The sequence below is a fragment of the Phocoena phocoena genome, chromosome 1, assembly GCF_963924675.1.
Source record: "Phocoena phocoena chromosome 1, mPhoPho1.1, whole genome shotgun sequence".
In the NCBI taxonomy this organism is placed as follows: Eukaryota; Metazoa; Chordata; class Mammalia; order Artiodactyla; family Phocoenidae; genus Phocoena; species Phocoena phocoena.
In genome coordinates this window covers 81,578,496-81,605,450 of record NC_089219.1, presented here as the reverse complement: position 1 = coordinate 81,605,450, position 26,955 = coordinate 81,578,496, and the positions used below count along the sequence as shown (strand labels likewise).

Genomic DNA, 26,955 nt, shown 5'->3' with positions numbered 1-26,955 from the left:
TTTTTTTTTTTTTTTTGCTGTACGCAGGCCTCTCTCACTGTTGTGGCCTCTCCCGCTGCAGAGCACAGGCTCCAGAAGCACAAGCTCATCAGTCACGGCTCACGGGCCCAGCCGCTCCGCGGCATGTGGGACCCTCCTGGACCGGGGCACAAACCCGTGTCCCCTGCATTGGCAGGCGGACTCCCAACCACTGCACCACCAAGGAAGCCTGGAAATTTTGCTTTTTAAAATTATACATGCAATTCTGTCCTGTTTAATTTTTACAACAAGCTTGTATTGCTTTTATAATTTAAAAAATAATTGAAAGTTAAAAAAGAGGAAATCCTCCTTAAGAGGATCGCATTTGTAGTTCAGAATGAATTTTGTTAATCATAACATTAAATCAATACCTATCTGAGCACTTCAGAGTATGTGAAGTAAGAAGTAAAGGGAGGAAGAGATGGAAAGTTGTGATTAAGGCAGAATCAGGGAGGGGACATTCTGATGGGCAGTTTTTTTTTTTTTGAGGGGGGTTAGTTCTTAAAAAGAAGCAAAAACTTGGGATAGTAGAAGAGGGCTTATGTATCTGGGAGTAAGGTCAGGATTCAAGAAAGCCAGACTTGAAAATTCACCTGTTTATCTGCACATGAGATGACTAAGGTATTGGCTGGGCTGAGGAGGGAAGTAGGATGAGGATATTCTCAAAGATCACTGCAGCAGTTTGGTTGAAGTAAACTGCTACTTGCTGGGAAGAAACATCAGATGGGACATGCAGGATGGGATGGTCTAGATTTGAGTATGAAGCTGATAGCAGCGAGTTTCCTGGATTGCAAGAAACAGAACTAACTGTGGTAGCCTATAAAGGAAAAAAAAACAAAGATGGGGCATGAAGTAATAAGAGTGGACAGGAAATGACTGGAGCAGCTGAGAACTAAGGGATATTGTGTTCTACCATAGCAAGCTGAAGTCATCTGGAGGTCTCTACTTGATTTTTAAAATGTCCAATTTGAAAACAGAATCCAAACAGGCAACAAATGAAAAAAAACAAAAACCAACAACAACAACAACAAACTAAAGTAAAACACAATGAAACTCACCACTGTGGTTAACAGCTGGTTCTAAATATGATGGTTAAACTTTCAAGGTCTTCATTCTTTAAGTGTAATTCTTCAAGCAGGGTGGTCAAAAACTGTGTAAACATTACATTTTCCTGAGAATGCTTCTGAATGCCAAGAATTGAGGTCAGTCTGAAACACCAAAAATATTAAATATATCCATGAAATTGGAAGGACTAAGGGGCTCCAGTCTCTAACATGTCAGAGGGGATTTTTGTGAGGATAATGAAGTCTATCTGATTTAACAAAATTCCCAGAGAGAGAAGGCTTTACTAAAGCTGAAGAGAAATCTCAGGAAAAGACTGAAAAATCAAACGTATTGTTACATAAGGAAAGAAGCCTAAAAGCCTTAATCCAAAACATGTTCTTCATTATGCCAGCAAAAACGACCAAAATTCTGCCCAGAAAAGAAAATTAATGAAGTCTTTCCACATGGTGAAAGGAGGTTGTGTAGAGAAGCTTAGAGGTGAGAACTGCTTTTTAAAAAAAATTTCTATCAACTGTTTAGATTATATCACCTGAAAAAAAAAGACAATGAACAAGATTACCTTTTGGATGAAACCTTAACATTTTTATTTTTGTAACACTAAACACATGAATTACATCTTAAAAGGCACTTAATACAAACTTCACAAGGAACACAATGCTTTCTTCTCTAACCATTTCCAGTAAATATCCCTTAAAGACTGATTACATATAATAGATTTTTTTTTTACATTTATTTATTTACTTTTGGCTGTGTTTGATCTTCGTTGCCACGTGCCGGCTTTCTCTAGTTGTGGCAAGTGGGGCTACTCTTTGCTGCGGTGTGCGGGCTTCTCATTGCGGTGGCTTCTCTTGTTGTGGAGCACGGGCTCTAGGTGCATGGGCTTCAGTAGTTGTGGCACATGGGCTCAGCAGTTGTGGCCCATGGGCTCTAGAGCACAGGCTCAGTAGTTGTGGCACACAGGCTTAGCTGCTCTGCAGCATGTGGGATCTTCCCGGACTGGGGCACGAACCCGTGCCCCCGGCATCGGCAGGCGGACTCTCAACCACTGCGCCACCAAGAAAGCCCATAATAGATTCTTAAAAGTAATTTTCACTGAATGTGATTAGTAAACATGATTTTTAAAAAGTGAACAATATCTAATCACAAACCGTGCAGACCATTCCTTTTCATAAGTTTTTGTATCTTATGAGCATGCTTCACAGAGCCTTTGCAAGAACATTCTGGAAAGGTTTTTGGAAGAAAATTCTTTTTCCCCCGAATAGTCTATACTTCCCACACAAACCTCTTACATATGCTTATTTAACCTTGGTCATTGCCAGTGGGCACATCAAATATAAATAAAATAACCCTGATTTAAATCAATAATGCTCAAGAAATCAGAGCAGAACAATTCCACAGTAGTGAGTGTGGAATGAGAAATGTTATTTTCTGAGACAGATTTCTTCCTTGCTTATTAGCCATCTCATACAGAAAACAGAAATAAAAGGAAAATTTTGTTAGAATTGTCCAAAGATGCCCTAGACTCTGAGGAGGTGGTGGATTCTCTATATTCCTGAAGGTATTTTAGCAAGAATTGGAGACTAGGTAACTCTAATAGTCCAGTGAAATCTAGAGTTCTACCCAAGAAAACCACTTATTCCTTCCCCACCTCTCCTCTATTTCTTTACAGCTAGCGGATGGAGTACCACGTTCTCATATGAGCTTTGTCTGCAAGTATTCTCCAAAGGTATTTTATGCTTGAAAATAGGACTAAGTCTTATTTAGGATTAATCCTTATTTAGGATTAAGTCTTCTAATGCCAAGCTCAAGCTGGGTACTTGGGTGAACTTATAGGCAGTTGTGGCCAGCTTTTCCTGAGGCATTTTCCTGTGGAGAAAGTGGAACCCAGAAGTCAACTCTGTTGGCTTTTCTCATACTTAGGTGATGTCAACATTAAAACATCAAGTTGCTGCTTCCCCACAGTAAGACCAAAGATGCTGGGGATGGGATAGCACTGGCTAAAAACAAGAAGTCAGAGCAGTCAGATCAGATGTCAGCTCCACAGAAATCTAGTTTTTGTGTGTTTTTTAATTTTATTTTTTTATACATCAGGTTCTTATTAGTCATCCATTTTATACACATCAGTGTATACATGTCAATCCCAATCGCCCAATTCAGCACACACCCCCCACCCCCCGCCACTTTCCCCCTTAGTGTTCATACGTTCTCTACTTCTGTGTGTCAACTTCTGCCCTGCAAACCAGTTCATCTGTACCATTTTTCTAGGTTCCAGCTACATGCATTAATGTACAATACTTTTCTCTTTCTGACTTACTTCAGAAAGAGAAAAACAACTGTCAGATTCTGTAAGATAGTCTCTAGATCCATCCACGTCTCAACAAATGACTCAATTTTGTTCCTTTTTATGGCTGAGTAATATTCCACTGTATATATGTACCACATCTTCTTTATCCATTCATGTGTTGATGGGCATGTAGGTTGCTTCCATGACCTGGCCACTCTGTAAAAAGTGCTGCAATGAACATTGGGGTGCATGTGTCGTTTTTTTTTTTTTTTTTCGGTATGTGGGCCTCTCACTGTTGTGGCCTCTCCCGTTGCAGAGCACAGGCTCCGGACGTGCAGGCTCAGCGGCCATGGCTCATGGGCCCAGCCGCTCCGCGCCATGTGGGATCCTCCTGGACCGGGGCACGAACCCGTGTCCCCTGCATCAGCAGGCGGACTCTCAACCACTGCGCCACCAGGGAAGCCCCGCATGTGCCTTTCTGAATTATGGTTTTCTCTGGGTATATGCCCAGTAATGGGATTGCTGGATCATATGGTAATTCTATTTTTAGTTTTTTAAAGAACCTCCATACTGTTCTCCATAGTGGCTGTATCAACTTACATTCCCACCAACAGTGCAAGAGGGCTCCCTTTTCTCCACACCCTCTCCAGCATTTGTTGTTTGCAGCTTTTTCTGATGATGCCCATTCTAACTGGTGTGAGATGATACCTCATTGTAGTTTTGTTTTGCATTTCTTTAATAATTAGTGATGTTGAGTAGGTTTTCATGTGCTTCTTGGCTATCTGTATGTCTTCTTTGGAGAAATGTCTATTTAGGTCTTCTGCCCATTTTTGGATTGGGTTGTTTGTATTTTTAATATTGAGCTGCATGAGCTGTTTATATATTTTGGAGATTAATCCTTTGTTGATTCGTTTGCAAATATTTTCTCCCATTCTGAGGGTTGTCTTTTCGTCTTGTTTATGGTTTCCTTTGCTGTGCAAAAGCTTTGAAGTTTCATTAGGTCCCATTTGTTTATTTTTGTTTTTATTTCCATTACTCTAGGAGGTGGATCAAAAAAGATCTTGCTGTGATTTATGTCAAAGAGTGTTCTTCCTATGTTTTCCTCTAAGAGTTTTATAGTGTCTGGTCTTACATTTAGGTCTCTAATCCATTTTGAGTTGATTTTTGTGTATGGTGTTAGGGAGTGTTCTAATTTCATTCTTTTACATGTAGCCGTCCAGTTTTCCCAGCACCACTTATTGAAGAGACTGTCTTTTCTCCATTGTATATCCTTGCCTCCTTTGTCATAGATTAGTTGACCACAGGTGCATGGGTTTATCTCTGGGCTTTCTATCTTGTTCCATTGATCTATGTTTCTGTTTTTGTGCCAGTACCATATTGTCTTGACTACTGTAGCTTTATAGTATAGTCTGAAGTCAGGGAGTCTGATTCCTCCAGCTCCGTTTTTTTCCCTCAAGAGTGCTCTGGCTATTTAGGGTCTTTTGTGTCTCCATACAAATTTTAAGATTTTTTTGTTCTAGTTCCATAAAAAACGCCATTGGTAATTTGATAGGGATTGCATTGAACATGTAGATTGCTTTGGGTAGTATAGTCATTTTCACAATATTGATTCTTCCAATCCAAGAACATGGTATATCTCTCCATCTGTTGGTATCAAATTTAATTTCTTTCATCAGTGTTTTATAGTTTTCTGCATACAGGTCTTTTGTCTCCCTAGGTAAGTTTATTCCTAGGTATTTTATTCTTTTTGTGGCAGTGGTAAATGGGAGTGTTTCCTTAATTTCTCTTTCAGATTTTTTATCATTAGTGTATAGGAATGCAAGAGATTTCTGTGCATTAATTTTGTATCCTGCAACTTTACCAAATTTGTTGATTAGCTCTAGTAGTTTTCTGGTGGCATCTTTAGGATTCTCTATGTATAGTATCATGTCATCTGCAAACAGTGACAGTTTTACTTCTTCTTTTCCAATTTGTATTTATTTCTTTTTCTTCAGATCAGCTGTCAGCTCCATAGAAAACTAGTTTTTGTGTTTTTTAAAAATGGTAATTATATGACATATCCAAAACAATTTCTCCGATTATCAAGGAGACTACTGTTTGGCTCATATATGAAAACAAAGTTTTCTCAATTACTTCTCAAAGTGCCATTAATATGTTTAAAACTTAACCCTCAAATTAGAAATAAATGGTGACTACTAGATTTCTCAACCTGTGTGCCTAATGAAAGCAGAAAATTAAAAGCATTATAGATAAAAAGTTTGTAAGAGAATTGTTCTATGAATTACCCTAGGTAGAAAATATTTTGGGGGACTTCCCTGGGGGCGCAGTGTTTAAGAATCCACCTGCCAATGGAGGGGGCATGGGTTTGAGCCCTGGTCCGGTAAGATCCCACATGCGGCGGAGCAACTAAGCCCGTGCACCACAACTACTGAGCCTGTGCCCTAGAGCCCGTGAACCATGACTACTGAGCCTGCCTGCGTGCTGCAACTACTGAAGCCTGAGTACCTGGAGACTGTGCTCCGAAACAAGAGAAGCCACTGCAATGAGAAGCATGTGCACCGCAACAAGAGTAGCCCCCACTCCCCGCAACTAGAGAAAAGCCCACGTGAAACAACAAAGACCCAACACAGCCAAAACTAAATAAATAAATTCATTAAAAAAAAAAGAAAAATGGTTTGGGAATAGTGATACTTCTCTAGCAAACTTATAAAGCTAACATTATTCTATAATAACTTTATTGTAAGATATGTTCAAATTTACCCAAAAGTTTTGTTCATAAAGAAAAATTAGGGTTAACGAGAAACTTTAGCTAGGAGTGAAAAGAAAAAGGAAAGCAACAATGCAATCTCGCTCGTGAGCCCATGACAAATACTGTGAATCAATCATTCATTTCTTAATGAGCTTGGACCTGTTTTGAGACTACTCAAAATAGGGCTCTGAGCAACCACCTGTTATGATTTCTGGCAAGTTGAATATCAAAGCCTTAGGATCTATCTATAAAATAGGGCTAATAATACTTAAGTTCCTTAGAAGTTATTATTACAAAAGTCAAGTAGGATACTGTAAACAGGTTTTTAAAAGATCAATTATAATAATGATTTTAATACTAGTTACCATGTGCTACCTTGGAGTTTTACTATGTACTTGTTCTAAGCATGAATTATCTCCTTTAACTGCACAATGATGCTGGGGGATATAGTACTGTTCCCATTTTATGAGGAAAGAAAGGCACAAAAAATGCAAGTGCCTTCCCCAAGGTCACAAAGATAGTAAGTGGCAGGTCAGGCCTTTGAACCCAGGCAGCTTATCTCAAAAAGCCCATGCTCTTGGCTAATACGCAAGCTTTCATACTTTGTAGGCTATAGGTTTCATTCTTTGTAGAACACTGCATAAATTTAATCTTTAATCTATAGAACACTATATAAATTTAATCTTTACTTGCCTGATTGATGTATACTGTGCCCTCAATGAACATGCAGAAGAAACAGAATTTTTTTTTTTTTTTTTGCGGTACGCGAGCCTCTCACCGTTGTGGCCTCTCCCACTGCGGAGCACAGGCTCCAGACGCGCAGGCTCCGCGGCCGCTGCCACGGCTCACGGGCCCAGCGCTCCGCGGCATGTGGGATCTTCCTGGACCGGAGCACGAACCCGCGTCCCCTGCATCGGCAGGCGGACTCTCAACTACTGCACCCCCAGGGAAGCCCGAAACAGAATGTTTTAAATTTGCTTTTAAGAACTACAGGACTACAAATATAAAAATAGCTAGTAGCTGGCAGGCAGAAGGAAATGCTAACAGAGAAATCACGCAAGGTCTGGTGTCTGTTAGGAGACAGGAATAGCAGTTTGGGACCTGGGGATTTCTGCAGCAAGTCATCAAGCAGATAGATAGCAATCCTTAGGCATCTGGAGCCAGGATTTCCTGACTGCTCTTAACACTTGAGCCCTAAGAGTTGTTGCATAATTATACTCCTGCAAAGTTAGCCAATGAGATTTCCTTTAACCTTACTTATTCCCTCGTGTTTCTCCTTCAATCTTTAACTGAAAAGACTTCTTCCCCACCCCCCAGTCCCTAACACAGAATGTAATGATCATAAGAAATATGTTAGCTTTCTAAAAATTTTAAGTTGACTTAAATCCTTTTTGGAATAAGCTGAGGTATAAATAAATAAATACTCTAATAGTTCCTGTGCACCTCTAAACATTAGTAATCCAGTGGATTACTTTTGGGGAGTCATGTAAAAATTGTGTTTTTCCTTTTAACATATCCTCCCTAGAAACTAGGCTAATACAAAATAAAAAGGATGGTTTTGACAAGTTATAAAGTCATAATATGTCAAGAAAGATGCTAAACCCTAAAAATATAATAATTTTATGAATGATTCTTTCAAAAGAATTATGATTTGCTTTTATCTCCAAAGTAATTTACATTTAAAGTTGAATAAGGGCTATATATAATCTTTGTTTTCCAGATTCCTTGACTCATCTACTTTAACATGTTTTATTACTTAATAGCAACTGCCTACCTGCCCACTCTACCAGACTGACTGCTTACTGGACATCTGCTGAATTTCCATGTCATCTCTGTAGCAAGAGGCTTCTGTGCCTATTTGCACAGATGAATCTGAGGCAAGACTGTAACTTTTTATCAGACTGTTATGGTTTTTGTCAATGGTAAGAGTTGGCTGTTGCCACTGCCAAAGATGCTACTAATAAACTGCAAGGATTCTTTTTAGGGTACATGCCACCCTAATGATAGGTATCATCGGCTGAATGGGGTGTGAGGACCTATCTGGGGTGTGAGGAGCACTACACTGAGCTTGGAGACAGGGTTCTGTGCAGAATGTGCTTTTGTTAGCAGTGACCATGGAAGAGGGCTTTGGAAAGCACAAAGCGCTAAGCAACGTAGTCTACGTGTGCTTAGAACCAGGCCCAAGGACGAATGAACAGACTTATTACTGGAACTATTCTTTACATGGTCAATTATGGTCTCTTAATTGCCACTCTGAAAGCCTCGTCTTAGGTCTTAGTTCTTTTTCCGGCTGACTGCAGTACTTGATGTCCTCAATCACTTCCTCCTTTCCTAGAATTCTCCTTCTTTGGCTTTTCAGGAACTGTCACAGTTCTCCTCCTCCTCCTACTGAATCTTTATGATCTCTCTTGTTGGCATTTCTTTTTTTTATCAGCCCATTAATAATGATAGGTCTTACCTATGGTTTCATATTGACCCTCTTCTGTACTACATCCCATCTCATGGCTCTGATTATCAATGATTCAAATCTTTAACTTCTCTCTTGGGATTTTTCTCCACTTGGACGTCCAAAAGGTACCTCAAATACATTATGTGCAACCCTGAAATTCTGAGCTCTCATTTTCATCAAAACCTTCTAGTATTAGAAACCTCAGTCATCTTTAAATCTTAACCCTTAATGTTCTTTGTTCAGTCAGTTACCAAGTCCTGCTGATTCTCCTCTGAGGTGCTTCTTGAATCCATTTCATCTCCCCCACTCTCACTGTCCCTGTCCTAATTCAGATGCATCATCTCCTGCTTGGACTACAGCTATAGCCTAAGTGGTCTCCCACTCCAGTCCAGTCTCCACATTGCCACCACAATCTTCTCTCACAGATCTGATTAAGTCACTCTTTTGCTTTAATAACTACTTATAGGAGGAATCAAATTTCTTTGGGCCTTTTATTTTCCTTGTTTCTATCACATGAATATTTTCATAAATATTTCAAATAATATGAAAGTATATATTGTTGGCTGTATATATTTTTCGCACCAAGCAGAAAGGTGGAAGACTGGGATCACATTTTACTCTTCCATCTTGTATTCCTCACAGGCTTGTTCTCTTAATACCTAATTTGGTGAATGATTATAGAACTGAAACTGCTGCTACCCCATACTAACACTTCTCAGTGTACTGCAACAGGTCCTGGACAAACTATGGTCTGTGGGCCAAATCTGGCTTGCTGCTTTTGTAAATAATTTACTTTTGTAAATAAACTGAAAAACAGCCATGCCCATTTATTTATGTATTCTACAGCTGCTTTTGTGCTACAACAGCAGAGTCGAGTAGTTGGGACTGTAGGGCCAGCAAAGCTGAAAATATTTATAATTTGGCCCTTTACAGAATGTTTGCCAACTCTTATACTAGAAGATTATTATGTACCAACTTTAATTTAAAGTGAATAACTCAGTCACTAATATAATGTTTTATATACTATAAGTCTGATGATGGGAGTTATTAAAACAGGAGATGAGAAATCCAAAGGAACCACTTGGCTCTAGGATACTCAAAGTCTGGTCTGTGAAAGATCTCCTGTACACTGAATCACTTCAGTATGGAAGAGGCTTAACAAAACCAACAATATCTCATAAAATCTACCAGGTGGAGAGAGAACTTTCCCTGGCTCACTCCACTCCAGCCAAACTGACCAACCTTGCCTCAATTATGCCAGGGTTTAGTTTGTCCTCACTTAAGGGCTGGCTGTTTTCTTTCCTGGGGGTGCTCTTCCCCCAGATCTCTACATGGTGGACTCCTTCATGTAATTCAGTTTTGTTTAAATGTCACCTCTCCCACCTGAAATCTATCCTCATTTTCGCCCTCTCTACCTACCTACTTTGTTTTATTTGTCTCATAGTCCTTACTATTGTTTAGTTCTATTATTTGTTTGCTTGTTTACTGCCTATTTCTCATCCAAAAGAAGGTGAATGTCACGAGCACAATGACTCGTGTATTCACTGCATTCACTGTATCCCTCATGCCTGGCACATTGTAAATGATCACTAATTATTTGTTGAATGAAGAAATAGCTTAAGAGGTCACTAATTTATTGTGCTTACTGAAATACTTTTTCTTCTTCATAAAATATTCCTCCTTTCATATTTAGAGGAAGGAAGGGAGGAAACATTTTCTTGACGACTTCTGCTCGCACATAGTGGCATCCTCCTGCTAGAATATTTCAGAATATCCATCAGTGAGGTGAGATGAGCTTTAAATTCATCAGGTAGGCCAAGCATTAAATCAAGACCTATCACTTGTTCCTGCATTTCCCCTCCTCCCTTCCATGTGTCCTGAAACTCAGTGTTGGCCAAGAGTGTCACTAAGTGTTGGCTTAGTGTCACTGAGCAGGCTTGGCTTGTCGCTTAATTCACTCCAGACCTGTAGAGGAAACTGTGGAGCAAGGGGCTGGCCTTTGAGTGGTTGCTTGGTGCCTTCCTCTGGAGCAAAAGTACTTTAGCCTCACAGGTTAAATGTGAAAGGAAAGGAAATTCCTTTCACTCTAAAGGAGATGACACTTGGCCAAAAGGAAGAGCACTTTCGGATTTCTACAATCCAGCTAATACAGGTCTTTATTTCTGTGTATTTCTGGCTGTTACTACTGTTTTTGAATGGGGTGTGTTCTTATCCTTTCTAGATCAATGAAAGTAACAATGTAGCCACAAAATGAGGACTCAGTTGTTTTTGGAATCTATACTCCCTTTTAGTCTCCTCCCATTTAAGAAAAGAGACTCAAGATCCTTTCTTGATGTAGTGATTGGGATCCTTTACACAAGACAGTTAATAAACTACCTCCATGATCATGAAGGAGGGAGATTCTATACTTCTATGTGTGGCATGCTGCAACGGTTAATGCATTTTAAATCCTGGACATTGTTCCTCATATATAATCTAAATGGCCCTTGCAGAATTTTGGGGGGGCCCCCTCTTAAAAGTTATTCCTTCATATTCTTGAAAATGGTTCTCAATTCCAAGTCCTTTTAATCTTTCCTAATAGATGCCATCTAACTGTTCCTTATTCAGATTGGTGTTATTCCCTATGTCCCCCACTTCTAGCTTCTCATTTTCCTAAAATGCAATGTCCCAGAATATATTTTTCAAATTCATTACTTCAAAACATAGAACAATATACCTTCAGAGAAAGATATCATGATGTAAAATCTTTCACATCTAAGTTATCTTTGAAGTACAATCTCAGAATCTTATTAACCTTCTCCCCTTTTTTGTTAGAGTCCCTAGGCTCCTCCTTTTCTTTTAATCCTGTGTATGCTAATCATTTACCTGTTTAACCTTTTAATTAAAGAACAACTTCCACCCTATTATATATGGAAAGGGACTCAAACCTCTGTTCCAGTCCTACAACTTCTAATAGTGAATATCAAAGAAAACTACAATAAACTGGGCCCAAATAACTACTCTACTTAAATAATTTAGTAATATACCACAGTTGGTATTTAACAATGTGCTTTATATAGGAAATAACTTTAAAATAATCAACAGAAACTGTGATTAGCAGTAAGAACAAAATATTTTTATGTTTCAATTTATTTCCTTCGTGTACTTTTAAATATGAATAAAAACCTCTAAAGGTGACACTAAAAGGATGGTTTACCACAAAAAGTCTGTATGCTGGAGAATATGATTTGACAAAAACGACATAACTTGCAAATGTATAAATCACAAACAAGAGAGGAAACTTCTCATGAAAACTCCACTGATTCAAATCTCTATTCTGAAAAGAAAGGCAGCCTTCTATAACCAGTTCTTTACCATATGGTAAATGGCATGATGACAAAAGCAAAAAAAGCCAAGTGTCAAACTGCATCTTATTGATAAGACCTTTATTTAGCTGACTGCTGCACATATGCTACACATCAAAAGGAGAGATTGGAAGTCAGGTTAGGACAGGTACCCTCCATTTGTTATTACTGAGCTATCAAACAACATCTGGTTAACAGGAATTATTATACACAGAATTAAGAGGAGTTTCAAAGTTTGACAACTGAAACAAGATATTTTTAATTAAAAGTGGCCTTTTTATAAATCTTTTTATCCAAGGATTTAGAGCTGTACAAACTCTTGATTAAGGCTCAGAAGAAAGTTACCTATGATTTTGTGAGTCACTGGTTTGTTTCACATTAACAGAGAAAGCTATATAAAGAGTTAAAGTTATGGTTTACTGAAGAAGTGGAGCTGAACAACTGATGGGTCTCTAGGTTATCCATCTCCTGTAGTGCATTAAAAGTCAGTAATGAACTTGGATATTTAAATGGTCTTCCCATTGTGGTCGGTATTGCTTTGATCACTGCATTCATTCCCATTGGGGAATATACAGTGCGACTCTTGTAACACTGGAAATCACGGCATGGTCTGATTTATCCTTTCCTGAATAATCTGGGTAATACGGGTGAAGATCACATCAGGCATTTGCCTTAAATGATATAGCACAGACATCCCTTAACCTGTCCGTCAACACTAAGAAGCAGTAACTCTTAGAGTTTCCTAAGGGTTTATTACTGATTTCCAAACTGGCACAATCAAACTGGTAGGCTGCTGTAAAATGACACTGAACAACACTCCTCATATTCAATATAATCTTAAGTGAAGAAAATGCTGTGAGAATGTCTATGTGAATAAATGTCACCAGAAAGCATGCTTCTCTATGGTTTGGGGCTGGAGGAAAGGATAGGAAGTGAAAAGCCGCACTTTTCTTTTTCTGTACCTGTCAGATTTGAGAAATTACTGGGTTCCTACAGAGTTCTGTTGCAGTAGGGAAACCTGTTCTGCTGATTACCACACATAAAGGTGATGAATATGCAGACCGCTAAAAGATAATGCTGGGCTTAAAAGAAATTTTTTTAACACTCACTCTCTCATCCTTCAGAAGTTAGGGCTGGGAAGGAGGAGTATTTCTGTTAAAAAGAAGTATTTTCAATGTTTACATGCACAGGCACTATGCTTGTTACTTTACCAGTGAAAACAGAACAGATATTACAAGACCTGACACTTCAGGGGCTTAGAATCAAACAAAACCAAAAGTCTTCCAGGATAGATGAGGCATCTTTATTAATATTGGCCTGAGTAACTGAAAAATCTGAAAGATGAGGTTTAACTGCACAGTCTTCTTTGATGAGGCTATACCACTTAATTTCCTCAAGTGTGATTTAGTCTCAACAACGCAGCTAGTTTCCTTTTGACAGCTGAAGTATCAGAGGCTTTGGACAGGGTAAGGGATTTGTCCAAGATCACACTGGTTAAGAACAGTGCTAAAAATGGACACCTTTATCACAAGGGCATCTTGCTTATCTATGAAGTCTGATATTCCTTCATGCACTGCAGTAACAATTGTCACTTTACCCATACTCTGTATTCTTCAAAAAAATGAGTTGGGATTTTCCCTCCTTCTCTACATGAATAAGTACTAAATGATAACCTCTGTCTGTGAAAATATACACTCAAAACTGAAACAAAGGAGAGCTGTGACCAGTAAGTAACCCAAAGGGTCAAAATGTCATCTATTTTCAGAAATTTGAGGGCTCACACAAACCCAAGCAATTTTTCTAAAACGTCTCTTTCAGATATAAAAAAAATTTTAGTGTAAACTTTCAAAAGGGATTTCATCTGTATATTCAGGGCTCATACTTAATATAACTCTTTTCCCACCTTGCGCGTTTCTTACTGGGGAGAAGGCAGAAGAAGATTCAACTCTGTCAGTGATTCTCTAAAAATATTTGTCTAATCTGTGGCCCCTGGCCTCCTCCCTGAAGTAACACAATAGCCCCGGGGGCACAGGGAAAGAACCAAAAAAGTCAACCTGTGGAAGAGCTTTTCCTTTTCCATAAAATAACATGGACTGGGCCATGTGCAGAGATAACTCCTTCGGCATTTTCCTAAGCTGCTCTTGATGTTGTTTTTCAGTAAAGAGTAACAGTTTGACAAGGAAACAAATGCCAGGAGGTCAGAGATCAGTTTAAAACTCAGATACTTTAAAATGGGTGATGGGTGGCTTTCTAAATTAGAGCAAATTGTTTCCTTTGAAGAACACCAGTTCTTTTTCCCAGTTACTCCTTTTGTGGCAGGATCTCAACCACTGAGTCAAACATAAGAAGCTACACTGATTTCCAAGTTCGTAAAAAGAAATTTTTCTTTATGAAACTAACTTGTTGATCTTCAACCTTTCTGTGAAGTTACAGCAAGTGTTAACTCCAAGGTGAGACACCAGTGGCTTTCTTAAGGTCACGTAGTCAGTAAGAGATGAGCAAATAACCCCAGAAGTACTCCCACGGGTCTACGCTTCTAACCACTATACCACACAAGCTCACATGTCTGATTCATTTTAAGAACTGAGTAGACCTTATGATTTCAAAGGCCCACTTTTATATGCTCTTCAAATAATTTTTGAAATCTGTCATTACAAAATAAAAGATGCTAATGAAAACGGACAATTCTATTGTTTCTAATTAATTCATCCTTTCTGTGACAGCCAAGAAGCATCTTCCAACATCATCAACTAATGAAGACTTTAGAAGGCGGCTAAGACATGCCTCTCAGCAAGCAAATCCTGGCAGACATAGTTAAATTAACTGAGTTAGCATATCTTTATCTAGCGCATTAATAATTGCACTAGAATTAAGGATAGTGGTTGTCAATTCTGTCTGCACAAATTACAGTTGGGGAACTTAAAAATACATATGTCCAGCCTGCACCCTAGAACAGTCAATCAAAATCTTTGGATCAGGTATTCGTAATTTTAATTTTATTTATTTATTTTTGGCCACACGGTGAGGCTTGCAGGTTGTTAGTTCCCCAACCAGGGACTGAACCCATGCCCTCGGGGGGCAGTGGGGTCCTGACCACTGGACCGCCAGGGAATTCCCAAGTATTAGTAATTTTTAAAAGCTCCCTATGTGATTCTAATGGACAACCAGTGTTTAGAACCACTGTTAAATTTCTGAATTGAGATAATCTGTGCAGTTCTGATCATTTGTTATACTTGTTAACTATACTGCTGGACAAAACTGAATAGCAAAGGAAATGAGATCTCTATATAAATACCTATGTAACAAAGCAGAAGGTAATACAGTTCAAAAGAAAGGTCTCACCTATAGAAATTTGTACAAGGAAGATATTATTTGTACTTCGGGGGCAGGTTAAGAAAGACTTCTAAGGAGGTAGTGACATTTGAAGTGGGTCTTGAATGCTAGGACCGAGGAACATGAAAAGTAAAGGCATTTTAAGCAGAGTCCACAAACATACAAGCTAACAGAGATGCCTGTAGGGGAAAAGAGTCAGTAGATACAATGTAAGGACACAAAAGAGAAATAAGTTGGGTAGGCAGGTTGGGGCCACTTTAGGAAGGCCTTGAATTTCAAGCAAAATTACATGATAGGAAATGGGGTATTAGAAGGTTTCTGAACAAAGGCCTGCCTTGATCAGAACTGAGCTTTAGTGAGATTACTCTGGTAGCTGGAGGAAGGATGGACTAGTTGAGGAAAGAGACACATGGCAAGAGACATGTTTAAGAAGGCTATAATTGCAGCAGTCTAGGCAAGTAATGAAAGCCTGATGTGGGTTGATAGCAGTGGGAAAGGAGAAGAAGGAAGGCTTTAGCAAGTGATTAAATATGGGAGATAAAGGCAAAGGAAGCACCAAAGCCAAGTCAAACTTCAATTCTGGGTAATTAGTAAGATGGAAATGCCACCAAAGGAAAAGAAAGGGAAGATCAGCTCAGTCTCAGATTTCTGAGTGTGAATTGCTTGAGGGATATCAAATGGAGATGCTCCCCCACCCCCATAAAATTTTGGTTTGCAACCTAGGAGAGATGTCAGAGCTGAAGACACAACTTTGCAGGGAGGGACAAAAGAAACATTTCATTAGGACAACCAATTTTCTTCCTAAGATAACTCCATTACTCTTTACCAATCATATCTGTCCTGATTTCTTAGACTAATCTTTCACTAGCACTCTTCTGAATCTCTTGCATCCTTGTCTTAGCTTTCCTATTTGTCAAAACTACAATTAAGTAGTGCTACAACCTGCTTTCTCCACACCTATAACAGGGTGGCTGAAAACTACTGGAGGACAGGAAAGTGGCAGGAAGAAGGGAACTTCGAAGATTGATATAACTACAAACCCATGATCTCTGGCTTCAGCTGGGTAACTTGTCAATTTTCTCTGGCACTTGGTTAGGTCCTTTTCCGATACTCTCAATGACTGTTACCTCTTTTTTTCACGCCCTACTCAACCATCATCTCTTCACTCTTAGAATACATCATATCTTACTTGAAGTTGTCAGGCGTAATTTAAAAATCTCTCTTCTAGGGACTTCCCTGGTGATGCAGTGGGTCAGAATCCGCCTGCCAATGCAGGGGACACGGATTTGAGCCCTGGTCTGGGAAGATCCCCACATGCCACGGAGCAACTAAGCCTGTGCACCACAACTACTGAAGCCCGCGTGCCTAGAGCCCATGCTCCGCAACAAGAGGAGCCACCACAATGAGAAGACCGCTCACCACAACGAAGAGTAGCCCCCGCTCGCTGCAACTAGAGAAAGCCCGCGCGTAGCAACGAAGACCCAACACAGCCATACATACATACATAAATAAATATCTCCCTTCTACTTACAAACTTACCTATAGCCACATTACTCTTCATTTATTTTCTTCCTGTCCCAGAAGATGTATCTCTCTCCTGTTCAAGCTACTGCTGCCTGTAACCATGATCCCACTTCTTTGTATCTCCTCTGGGACCCTGTTCCACCATGCATGTCTACCCCCCCAACCCTGCCCTCAGCTTCAGATTCTTTTTTTTTTTTTTTAACTGGCTCCTTCTCCATACCCTACAAACATGCTTAAGTCTCTTTTCTCCCAAACAAATTTTTGCAGTTCAATTTCTTTCCTACTCTTATCATCAGTTTTCTCAAAAGAGAAACTTCCATTTGCTGACTCCACTTCCTCATGTTAACCTGGGATACTGGGGTTCATATAGTCCTTCAAATTACATAAAAAGGTTTCTTTTTTTTTCTTCCAAATGTGTATTTTTTTTTCCTTTGGGGAAAGAATACATAACTTTATTCCTACTTTCAACGTATAACCATATCTCTCAATCTGTAATGTGAGCTGTGGAGGATTAGTGGCATTTAGTTTTACACAGTTTGAGGAATTCTGGAGCATGTGAAAGTTGTATAAGTGTTAGTGTTTTGGATGAGCAACATACTTCTCTGCACTGAAACCACAGGAATACTAGTTATAACCTGGCAGTTGCATTATTCTTAAAAAACATTTTTGCAGTGTGGCTGATTTGTCACTCATTGAAATTAGAAACCTCCATGTGACAAACAACATCATAATGTGGGGCCTGAAAAACTCATTGGAAAGAAAATCAGTAAATAAATAAAACTGTGAAATTGTACAGACAATTCAGTTACTGGAATGTGATTTCACCTCCACAGAAATTACAGGTGTTCAAGCAGTTTGTAGCAGCTTCCTGAGTACTTTTGCTCCAATGGAATTTTCAGTATTAAGCTCTATGTATTTTGATATGTTGTGTCTTTTAAGGCAGAGTATACCTAAGCTGTACTAAAATGACAAAGAGCCAACTCTCAGACTGCTCACTGAAAGCGGACATGGGACGACACAAACAGCAATAGTGAGAACTAGATAACAGCAAGCCTCGTTTTACCCTTTGGCCTTTATAATCTGCTCTAAAACTTTGTAAAAATATTTAAACCAGGAGTAAATCGGAAGTATTTTAGTTTTGCCTTCAGGAACTATATGACTTTACTGTTAACTAGAACTATCAGAATGAGAAAAGTCAGAGGCAGGAAAAATATTAAAAAGGTGTTAAGTCTCTATAATACACAATCTAAATGGAAGTGTTTAAAGACAACAGAGAAAAAACACACTACGTGATTTGGTTCTTGAATTTAACAAGCACTCAATATGCCTAGGAGTAATAATTTTTTTCCTTATAATTTTCATGCAAGTTTGCAAGACTAGTTAATAAAATACATTCAGTAAGACTAGTTAAAGGAAGAGTTTGCCTCTAGAGTGAAATTTTCCATTAAGACCCATTAATATTTGATAAATGCTTCCAATTCAACGAACAAATACCAACATGTAAAACATTTAAAGAATTCTCCAGAATTGTGTCTGTGATGCATCAGATAAATAAAAGATTTAGTGCCATATCTACATACTCGGTGATTAACTGCTCTATAACCAATTCTTCTATTTATCAGTCCACAGAATATGAAAGAGTAAGTCCATGGAAATCAGAGAAAAGCAGTATTTGAAATATAGTTTTAAAATCAAAGACACATTAAAAAAATTAAAATGCTTACTAATTTTATAATTATATGAATTAAAAGATAATTTCCCAGTTACATCTAGTTTTGTTTTTCATTAATTTTATTAAAGATTTTATAAATATCTTTTGCAAAAAAGCAATGCTAGATTTGGTTAAAAGCAGCAGTTCTTTTTAGGCTAGTCACATCCTTATCAGACAATATCCACCCTGGAAAATATGAATCATTACCAAGACAAAGGTTACTGTCCTTTTTACTCATGATAGTAAGCAACTATTTGTTTTTTTCCTGTGCAATTTCACCAGTGTTACCAATTCTATTTTGAAGTTCGTAACACCAACAATAATTTATCCAAGTTTTTCCTGTCCATTCATTCATTTGATTTATTCTACAAATATTCACTTAGTGCTTACTAAATGCCAGATTGAGTGCCAGATTTAGGGAGACAAAAGTAATCTAGACAATGTCCTTGGCTGCATGGAGATTACGTTTTGGTAAGAAAACAGTTTCAAATTTGCCTAACTTACTGCAGACATCTTTCCTGGTTTAGTATTGTTTACACACTGTCCAAACACAATTTTTGGATGAATGGAAAGTCTCTTATTCTCATGTAGAAACTGTGTGTGTGTGTGTGTATGTATGTGTGTATATATGTGTGTATTTTTTTGTGAAGTACATGTATATGTCCCTAAGACTGATTTGTGGATTATAAAAGATGAGAAGGCAGGTAAACATCATAAATCTGAAAAAAAAAAAAGTTAGACACCAGAATTAAACACAGTAGCTATACAGGTCAAACTTAGAAATGCTGCCCTAAATCAATTCTAAAGCAGATCACTAACCTGTGGTGGAGGGGGATAAACTAGAACACGTAATGAAATGATAACACTAACATGAGTTTTTGGAAGGAGAAACATACAAGATTTGGTCCATTCACTTTTGAAATTAAGTACAGGAGGCAAAATGTTACCAAACAACTCTGACATTCAAGGCAAGGAGAGAGAAACATGTGGGGGAAGGTGGGTAAGGGAGGTGGGTGACAGGGATCAGGGAAGAAAAAATAATCGGCAAATATGCCTTTGGTGACATTCCCAGTTTCTTCATGGAACACATCCCATCAGTTACAGTCTTTTCAGTACTCCCAAGCCTGCCTGTCTGACATCTCCTTCCCCTTTGCTGCCAACATGCTCAAGCCTCCACTATCCTGAGAATCTTCTGAAGATTTACCATGTCCTATTGGATTATAAGCCCTCTCTTCTTTTCTCTTATGCCAACCATATGAAGAGTGGTCAACATTTGCTATGTCTAGTATCTTCACAACTGTCTACTAGAGCAGCCTTTGCAATCTGGTCTCCACTATCATTCTACAGAAACTGCTTCCTTGAAGGTCACCCACAACTGTGGTTGCCCAAACCATAGCCTTTGTTCAGTCCTTGTCTTTGTTCAGCTGAGGATAACTGCCTGGTTCTCAGGAAGGTAGTTACCACCTCTTTCTTGAACCTCAAACCTGCTTTGGATTCCTTGACAGTGTTCTGATTGTACACACACCTTTCTAAGGTACACTGGGCAGTGGCAAGTGCACACATTTTGAAATCAAAATCCCAGCTATGACCTTGGACAAAGTGCTTGTCTTCCCATGGTCTGTTTCTTTCTCTGGGAAGTGGGACACTACCACTGACCTCACTGAATTGTGAGGATCAAATGAAATAATGTAGGTAAAGAGTCTAGCATGTTTGAGTTGGTGTTCCAAAAAACAAATGTTTGTTCCTCCCCTCTTTCTGCCTTTTTTTTGTATTCCTCAGGCAACCTTGGCATAGATGCAGCTATTCCACAGATTCTCTCTTTCCTCTGCACTTAATACCCTCTACCTCTGCCTCTCACCCATCTCAATAATGACTCTAAAATCTGAGTCTATGATTTTTCTTACCATTCTTTAGCTTCAATTCCACATTTTCAACTGCTACTGGGGAACGGCCCAACTGGATAATCTGCCTTAACCTTAAATCTCCCTGAACAGGAACAGTCTCAGTGCTTGGAGAACAGGTATTAAACCAAATGCAGTATATCCTTCAATTAGTTCCTCATACTCTCTTCCCTAAAAGAACCACTATTTTTCCCAGTTATGTCTTAATTTTGTGAAATCATGTTTGGCTCCTCTTACCCCCACTGCTAAACTTTGTAGAGTCTGGTGCTGTAATGTCTCTCATCATCTGTCTCTCCCATTTCATTTTCATTGTAATCATTTTAGTTCACTGCCTCAGTGCTCGCTGGTTAACTAGGCTGTTACTAGTGGAGGCCTTGAGAAAATCAATTTCATAAATGCTGTGGGCAAGAGCCAGAATGCAAGGGATTAATGAAAAGCACGGGAATCACTGACAGCAGACTAGCTCTTCAAGAAGTTTGACAAATGAAAGGATGATAGTCTGGGGGGGTCAGTGAAGCTACGGACAAAGGATAGGTTTGTTGTTTTCTGTTTTGTTTTTTAAACTTTAAAGATGAATAAGCACTTGAAGGCAGGAGGGAAGGAGTCAACAAAAAGCTAGAAATGATAGCTTCCTAAATAATCATTCATTCATTGCCAGGTATTTATTGTAAATCTATGATGTTCTAGGCACGATGTTGAAGTGCTGGGTATATAATGGTGAGTAAAATCAGACACAGAACCTGCCCCTAAAATCTTCAAGTTGAGTGAGACAGACATTAATCAAGTAATCATACAATTAAATATAAAACTGAAAACAGGGCAAGTGCTAGGAAAGATAAGTACATGGTGTTATGATAGCATATTATAAAGATACTTGATCTAGTCAGGGAAGTCCACGAAACATTTCTTGAGGAAGAAACACTTCCTCAAGTTCTGAGAGATGAAAGGGGAATTAACCAAAGGAAGAGGGGAGGGAAGAACATTTTGGATATAGGGAACAACCTGTGTCCTATGCTGAGGGAGAGTATGATGAGAAGGGCTGGAAAGAAGGTCAGAGTGGTAGGAATGGGAGAACAAGGTAGGGTAATGTGAGATGAGGCTGGAGAAGGGGCTGGACGACGCGGGGCCATGTAGGCCACAATAAGAGCAACTGGAAGCCTTCGAAGGACTGGCACAAGGTGGAAGACAGGATCAGATGTGACTCCAGCAAGACTGATCTTCCTAAAACACTGGCTTCATGATGGTACTCTCTGCTCAAAACTTAAATGACTTTCACTGTCCACTAAAATAACTTTCCTTGCCATTAAAAGGTTCTATCTCTACAATACACCCAACTTCCCAACCACTCTTTCCAGTTATCTTATACTCTTCACTACATCTCTTCTTTTTGCTTTTTTCATTACACAGGTACTTCCTAGAATGCTTGCATTCTTTCATTTCTATTTCTTGAAACGGTTTCTATCTTTTGGGCCTATCACAAATCCCACTTCTGTGAAACCTTTTTTGATCTCCCTAGTAGAGCTCTTTTGCTTCTCTGAACACCCAAACAGTTTGTGTTTCTTTCTTGCCATTTAATAATACATTCAACTTTTTACTGTAGTCACCTGTGCACGTATCTATCTCCCCCTTTCCTCAACCCCCAGTAGTCTCCCAGGGCAGGATCTTTGTTTAATCTCTGTATCCCCCACAAGGCCTAAGATACAGTCTTACCCATAGCAGCTGCTCAATAAACATTTGTTGGTTATTTTAAAGTCAGATTTCTAATATTTGAAAACTTTTCCATTATTGTATAGTCAGCCTCTACACTGATTTACAGTTATGATGCTACAGCAAAGTGTGAGTCTCATCCTTTCCTGGTATAATGTGGGCTCTACTTATGCTGGTTTTAGTGGCTTGATATTAAAAACATTTTAAAAAAGTGCAAATAAACTCTCTAGAAGGAAAATCAGGGCTACAGGCAAGGTAGCTTATCATTCCTATAGCTAACAATCTATTATCTCCAAGACGAAACTCAGATTACTCCAACATACCTAGTTCAAAGAAGTTATATCAGTGAATGGTTGGGATCTTTTCATCAATAAAAGAAAAAAAAAGTTATTCTAGAACTACTTTAAAAATTTTCCTTGGGGCTTCCCTGGTGGTGCAGTGGTTAAGAATCTGCCTGCCAATGCAGGAGACACAGGTTCGAGCCCTGGTCCGGGAAGATCCCACATGCTTCAGAGCAACTAAGCCCGTGCACCACAACTGCTGAGCCTGTGCTCTAGAGCCCGCGTGCTACAACTACTGAAGCCTGCACGCCTAGAGCCCGTGCTCCGCAACGAGAAGCCACCACAATGAGAAGCCTGCGCGCTGCAACGAAGAGTAGCCCCCACTCACCGCAACTAGAGAAAGCCCATGTGCAGCAACAAGGACCCAATGCAGCCAAAAATAAATAAAATAAATTAAAAAAAAATTTCCTTAAATGTGATCTGAACAAAGAATCAGAAATTCTGACATAAAATATCAGGTTTCTAGATGTCCCTATTTGTTGATAAGACTTATTCCCAGAATAAAATGTAAAGAATAATATGGAAAAAAAAAAAAAGAAAAAGAAGAAAAAAAAGAATAATATGGAAGCGGGGAAGAAAAGGTCCATGGTTATAGTGAGGATTCTGTAAGAAAATGAGTTCTAAAACATAGTTTTACATTAAAAAAATCAACTTACACATTTTACTTTGCTCTTCACCACCTTTAATATTTATATTGCTGAGGTACTAAATCACTTCACTGTTTCCTTAAATATCCAGGGCAGGTCCCTCATCTTTGATGTGGAGAGCAATATAATGTCAGGTAGGTCTGTAGTAGAAAGCGAGTTCAGGAATCTTCGCGGGTGTTCATCCCATTTACTTAAATGAGTACTGTGTAATCTTTCCACAGAAAGAATGGCTAGCAATATTATCAACGTATTTCTTTGCCAAGCTTAAGGACTAAGATACCAAACAAACTAGTAACACTTGGGCAGTGTCACCATGGCTATCAGCACAATTACATTGTTTCCTATGCTAAATCTACTCATCTCCACTGTCTCCTTCAGTAGCCTTTGACATACTGCATTAAAAGTGTTTCTTACTTATAACATCTCATCGTTGAATTCACACTGCCAAGTTGATTTAACCAGGACTTAGTCCCCTCTTATTGCCAACAAGACAAAAAATGCACAATGAGGTTAAGAAACTTGTGCAAGGCACACTGCTAGTGCAAGGGAAAATCCAGAATGAGACTCAACTTAGGGTTTTAAGAGACCCTTGCATAGTTAAAGGTGGTCTTTGGGTTAAGGGAATTACACTTACTAAAAATATCATAACAATGCTTAGTAATAATTTACATAAATTTAATTTTATCCTAGTCACAAATCTAAAGTCCCCAAATTTGAAAAAACCCAGAGGCATATGAAGCTATTACTATTAAGGACTTCTAAAAGAAAAACAAAGTAGACAAGAACATACCATGAAGAAGTATGTCATCATGAGCTTTCTATTTCAGAACTATTGCCTAAAAAACTGAGATAAAAACTTTGATAAAAACTTCGATTATATAAAAGACCATGACAGCCAAATAACATAAAATGTTTTTCTTATAACAGATGGTTTATGTTCTGATAATGTTTGCATTTAATGCTTTAGGATTACCTATTAATAAGGAAGCAGGGATGCTTTCCATTGATATTTCTAATTGAAAAGAAACAAGTTCTTTGTAATTCACTTAGTAGCGATATATTACACATAGGTTTGTTTAAAGGGCTGGGCTGTAGTGACTTTAAACTTTATATCTAGATCCTGTTTGTGACAGCTCTATAGAGCAGCTTTGGAGATGTGTGTTGGAAAAACTTTTCTTCATAACTACTGCTATGTAACAATTCTCTCAACATAGTGGCTCCAACTTTTTCAGTGCTCTAAGACAGAAATGGGACCAACCAGTGGTGTCCACACACAATGATTATCACACTCTTACGGTGCAGAACCCTGAGGCTAGGGATAACAGTGCCCTTACGCCTCATGCTTCCTGGCTTCTCCTGACCTGTGCTCTCAGTGCACTCAGTCAGGATGTGAAGATATCAAGAGTACATAGGGAGACTGACTCCTCAAGTCGAGGCTGTGACTGGTAAGGGCTAAGTGCTGCCTGATACTAGCTGTCACCACTGCTGTTACTGTGCTGCTTGGGAAGGGGCAGCTGGGGAGCACATCTTTTTGCTGAAGATCCTTGGCGACTTTAATATGCATTCTGGCCCGAGGTTGGGGACTCTTAGCTACCTATGGATTAAAAAACCAACATTATAAAATTGCCAAAAATATGAGGAATTCTGAGGGAAAAAAAAAAATCACTGAAGAAAGCAGTCTTTGGTTAAAAATTTACACAAGTATTATTTTTCCTTTAGAAAATATCTGGGTTCCCACACAGCCTGCTGGCTGAGGATAAAGTTACTTCAATTAAAAAATATTTTATTTTTCTTAAACTCTCAGCAATAAGTATAGGGGGCTTAGAAATAATCTAATTATTATTTAACCCTCACTAAATAAGTACTTTACTTAAACTTCACAATGACAAGGGTATTGTGATAGTAAATATTAGATAAACAAATCCAAGATTTACACAAGCAAAAAACAAACCAAAACAGGAATTTTATGGATATTGAGGAATCCAAAATAAATACCTAGTTATGGTTCAGACATTTAATTTATATGGTGTCATATTCAACACTATGATCTTTTTTTTTTTTTTTTTTTGTGAGGGGGCTCATAGGTACTCATTTTGCATACGTAGTAGAAATTCCTAGAACATAAAAAATTGATGTTACAGGTCCATGAAGGCCTAAATTTAATACGAACAAGCATATTTAAAGTTTGGAAAAACTGCAAACATAAGCCTGGTGGGACTACTGGGTGTAAGGCAAGAGGAGATGACCTTTGAAGTTCAATCTATGGAGTGCCAGTGGAAATTTAAAACAGTGCAGCCGCTGTGGAAAACAGTCTGACAGCTCCTCAAAAGGTTAAACAGAGTTAGCACATGACCCACTAATTCCACTTCTAGGTATATACCTAAGAGAACCGAAAACTTACGTTCACATAAAAACTTGTTAACAAATGTTCATGAGAGCCAAAGAGTGGAAACAACCCAGATGTCCATCAACTGATGAATGGATAAACGAAATGTGGTATATCCATACAATGGAATATTACTCAACCATAAAAAGGAATTAAGTACTGTTACATGCTACAACATGAATGAACCTTGAATACATTAAGTGAGAGGAGCCAGATACAAAAGGCCACATATTATATGATTCCATTTATATGAAATGTTCAGAATAGGTAAATCCATAGAGACAGAAAGTAGATTAGTGGTTGCCAGGGGATGGAGGAAGGGGAAACTGGGACTAAGCTAACAGATATGAGGTTTCTTTTGGGGGTGATGAAAATGTTCTGGAATCAGACAGTGGTGATAGTTGCACAAAATAGTGAATATACTAAAAACCAGTGAATTATACATTTTAAAATGGTGAATTTTAAGTTATAGGAATTATATCTCAATAAAATTCAATTAAGTATAAAAATTTCCATAATTATAAGGAAACAAAGATTATTTCAGTTATCTATTATGGTCGCAAATACTGAGAACTAAATTGGGAATGTTAAGAGAAAGGCTTTGGAATACTTCTGAGAACCAATAAATTTCTAAGGAACCATCTCTTCATGTTCATGGTGTGCTCACATATTTCTCTAAGGAAATTAGTGATGGGCGTGCTATAACAATCTGCTGAGGCAAAAAGCCTTGGTCACATCTTTCCATTCATGTCTAGTGCCCTAGGGAAGTGACTCTCCTGAGTGTCTATCTTTATGATGGTTACCTAAAGTGGCTGCCCACGTCCAGTGAAGGCTTTTGTTTAGTGATCATGGTCAAGTTGAGCTTATTTAAATACCATTTCCCAGAACTTACATGCTACTCCTGGAACGACGGGAATACTCAAAGCTTTTAGGGGGAATAAACTATTGCATGGTCTCTGTCTAGGAAGTGGGCCAGAGTTCACTGAAAACAGACAGTTCAGATAAATAAAATGAAAGCAGACATTTTTGGAGATGATCTTGAAAGCTTTCCATTAGAGAACATCAAGGGCATAAAACTAGGAATAGCATGTATCCATGTTAGACTACAAGTCACCTTCTACCCTCCATTCTTTCTAAGTAGCACAAAGTAAGTAAGTATTTACCTACTTACTCCTTCATTAGATAACCAAATCATTCCCATGGAACACAGTACACACCTCTCCCTGGCTATCCACAAAGAGACTCTGGACTCCCATGCTAAAATTAACCATAGATCATCACAATACATAAGCAGTGGGCTTTTTACAAAGGTTCCACATTAAACTTGGGTGAAAAAGTTACATTTTAAATACAAGAAGTTATTGTATTTCTGGCCTGTGTGCTGCACACAGAACTCAGGCCAGTCAGTTTGCTTCTCTATAGCCTTCTATATGGCTTCTCTTTGGCTGCCAGCCTTGGTCTGGACCCTTCGCTAGATTTCTCAGCTTTAGGTCAAC

The 26,955-nt window shown here is 38.6% G+C and overlaps 1 protein-coding gene across 1 annotated transcript in view; it reads right to left on the bottom strand.

The window, feature by feature from the left end:
• Positions 1 to 1,084: 1,084 nt before the first annotated feature.
• The window catches only part of RPAP2 (RNA polymerase II associated protein 2), a 79,041-nt gene continuing 53,170 nt past the window's right edge, over positions 1,085 to 26,955 (bottom strand). The window contains exon 12 of the mRNA XM_065889965.1: positions 1,085 to 1,226. Within this exon, the coding sequence (XP_065746037.1) occupies positions 1,085 to 1,226 (142 nt within the window). The remainder of the gene's footprint in view (positions 1,227 to 26,955) is intronic.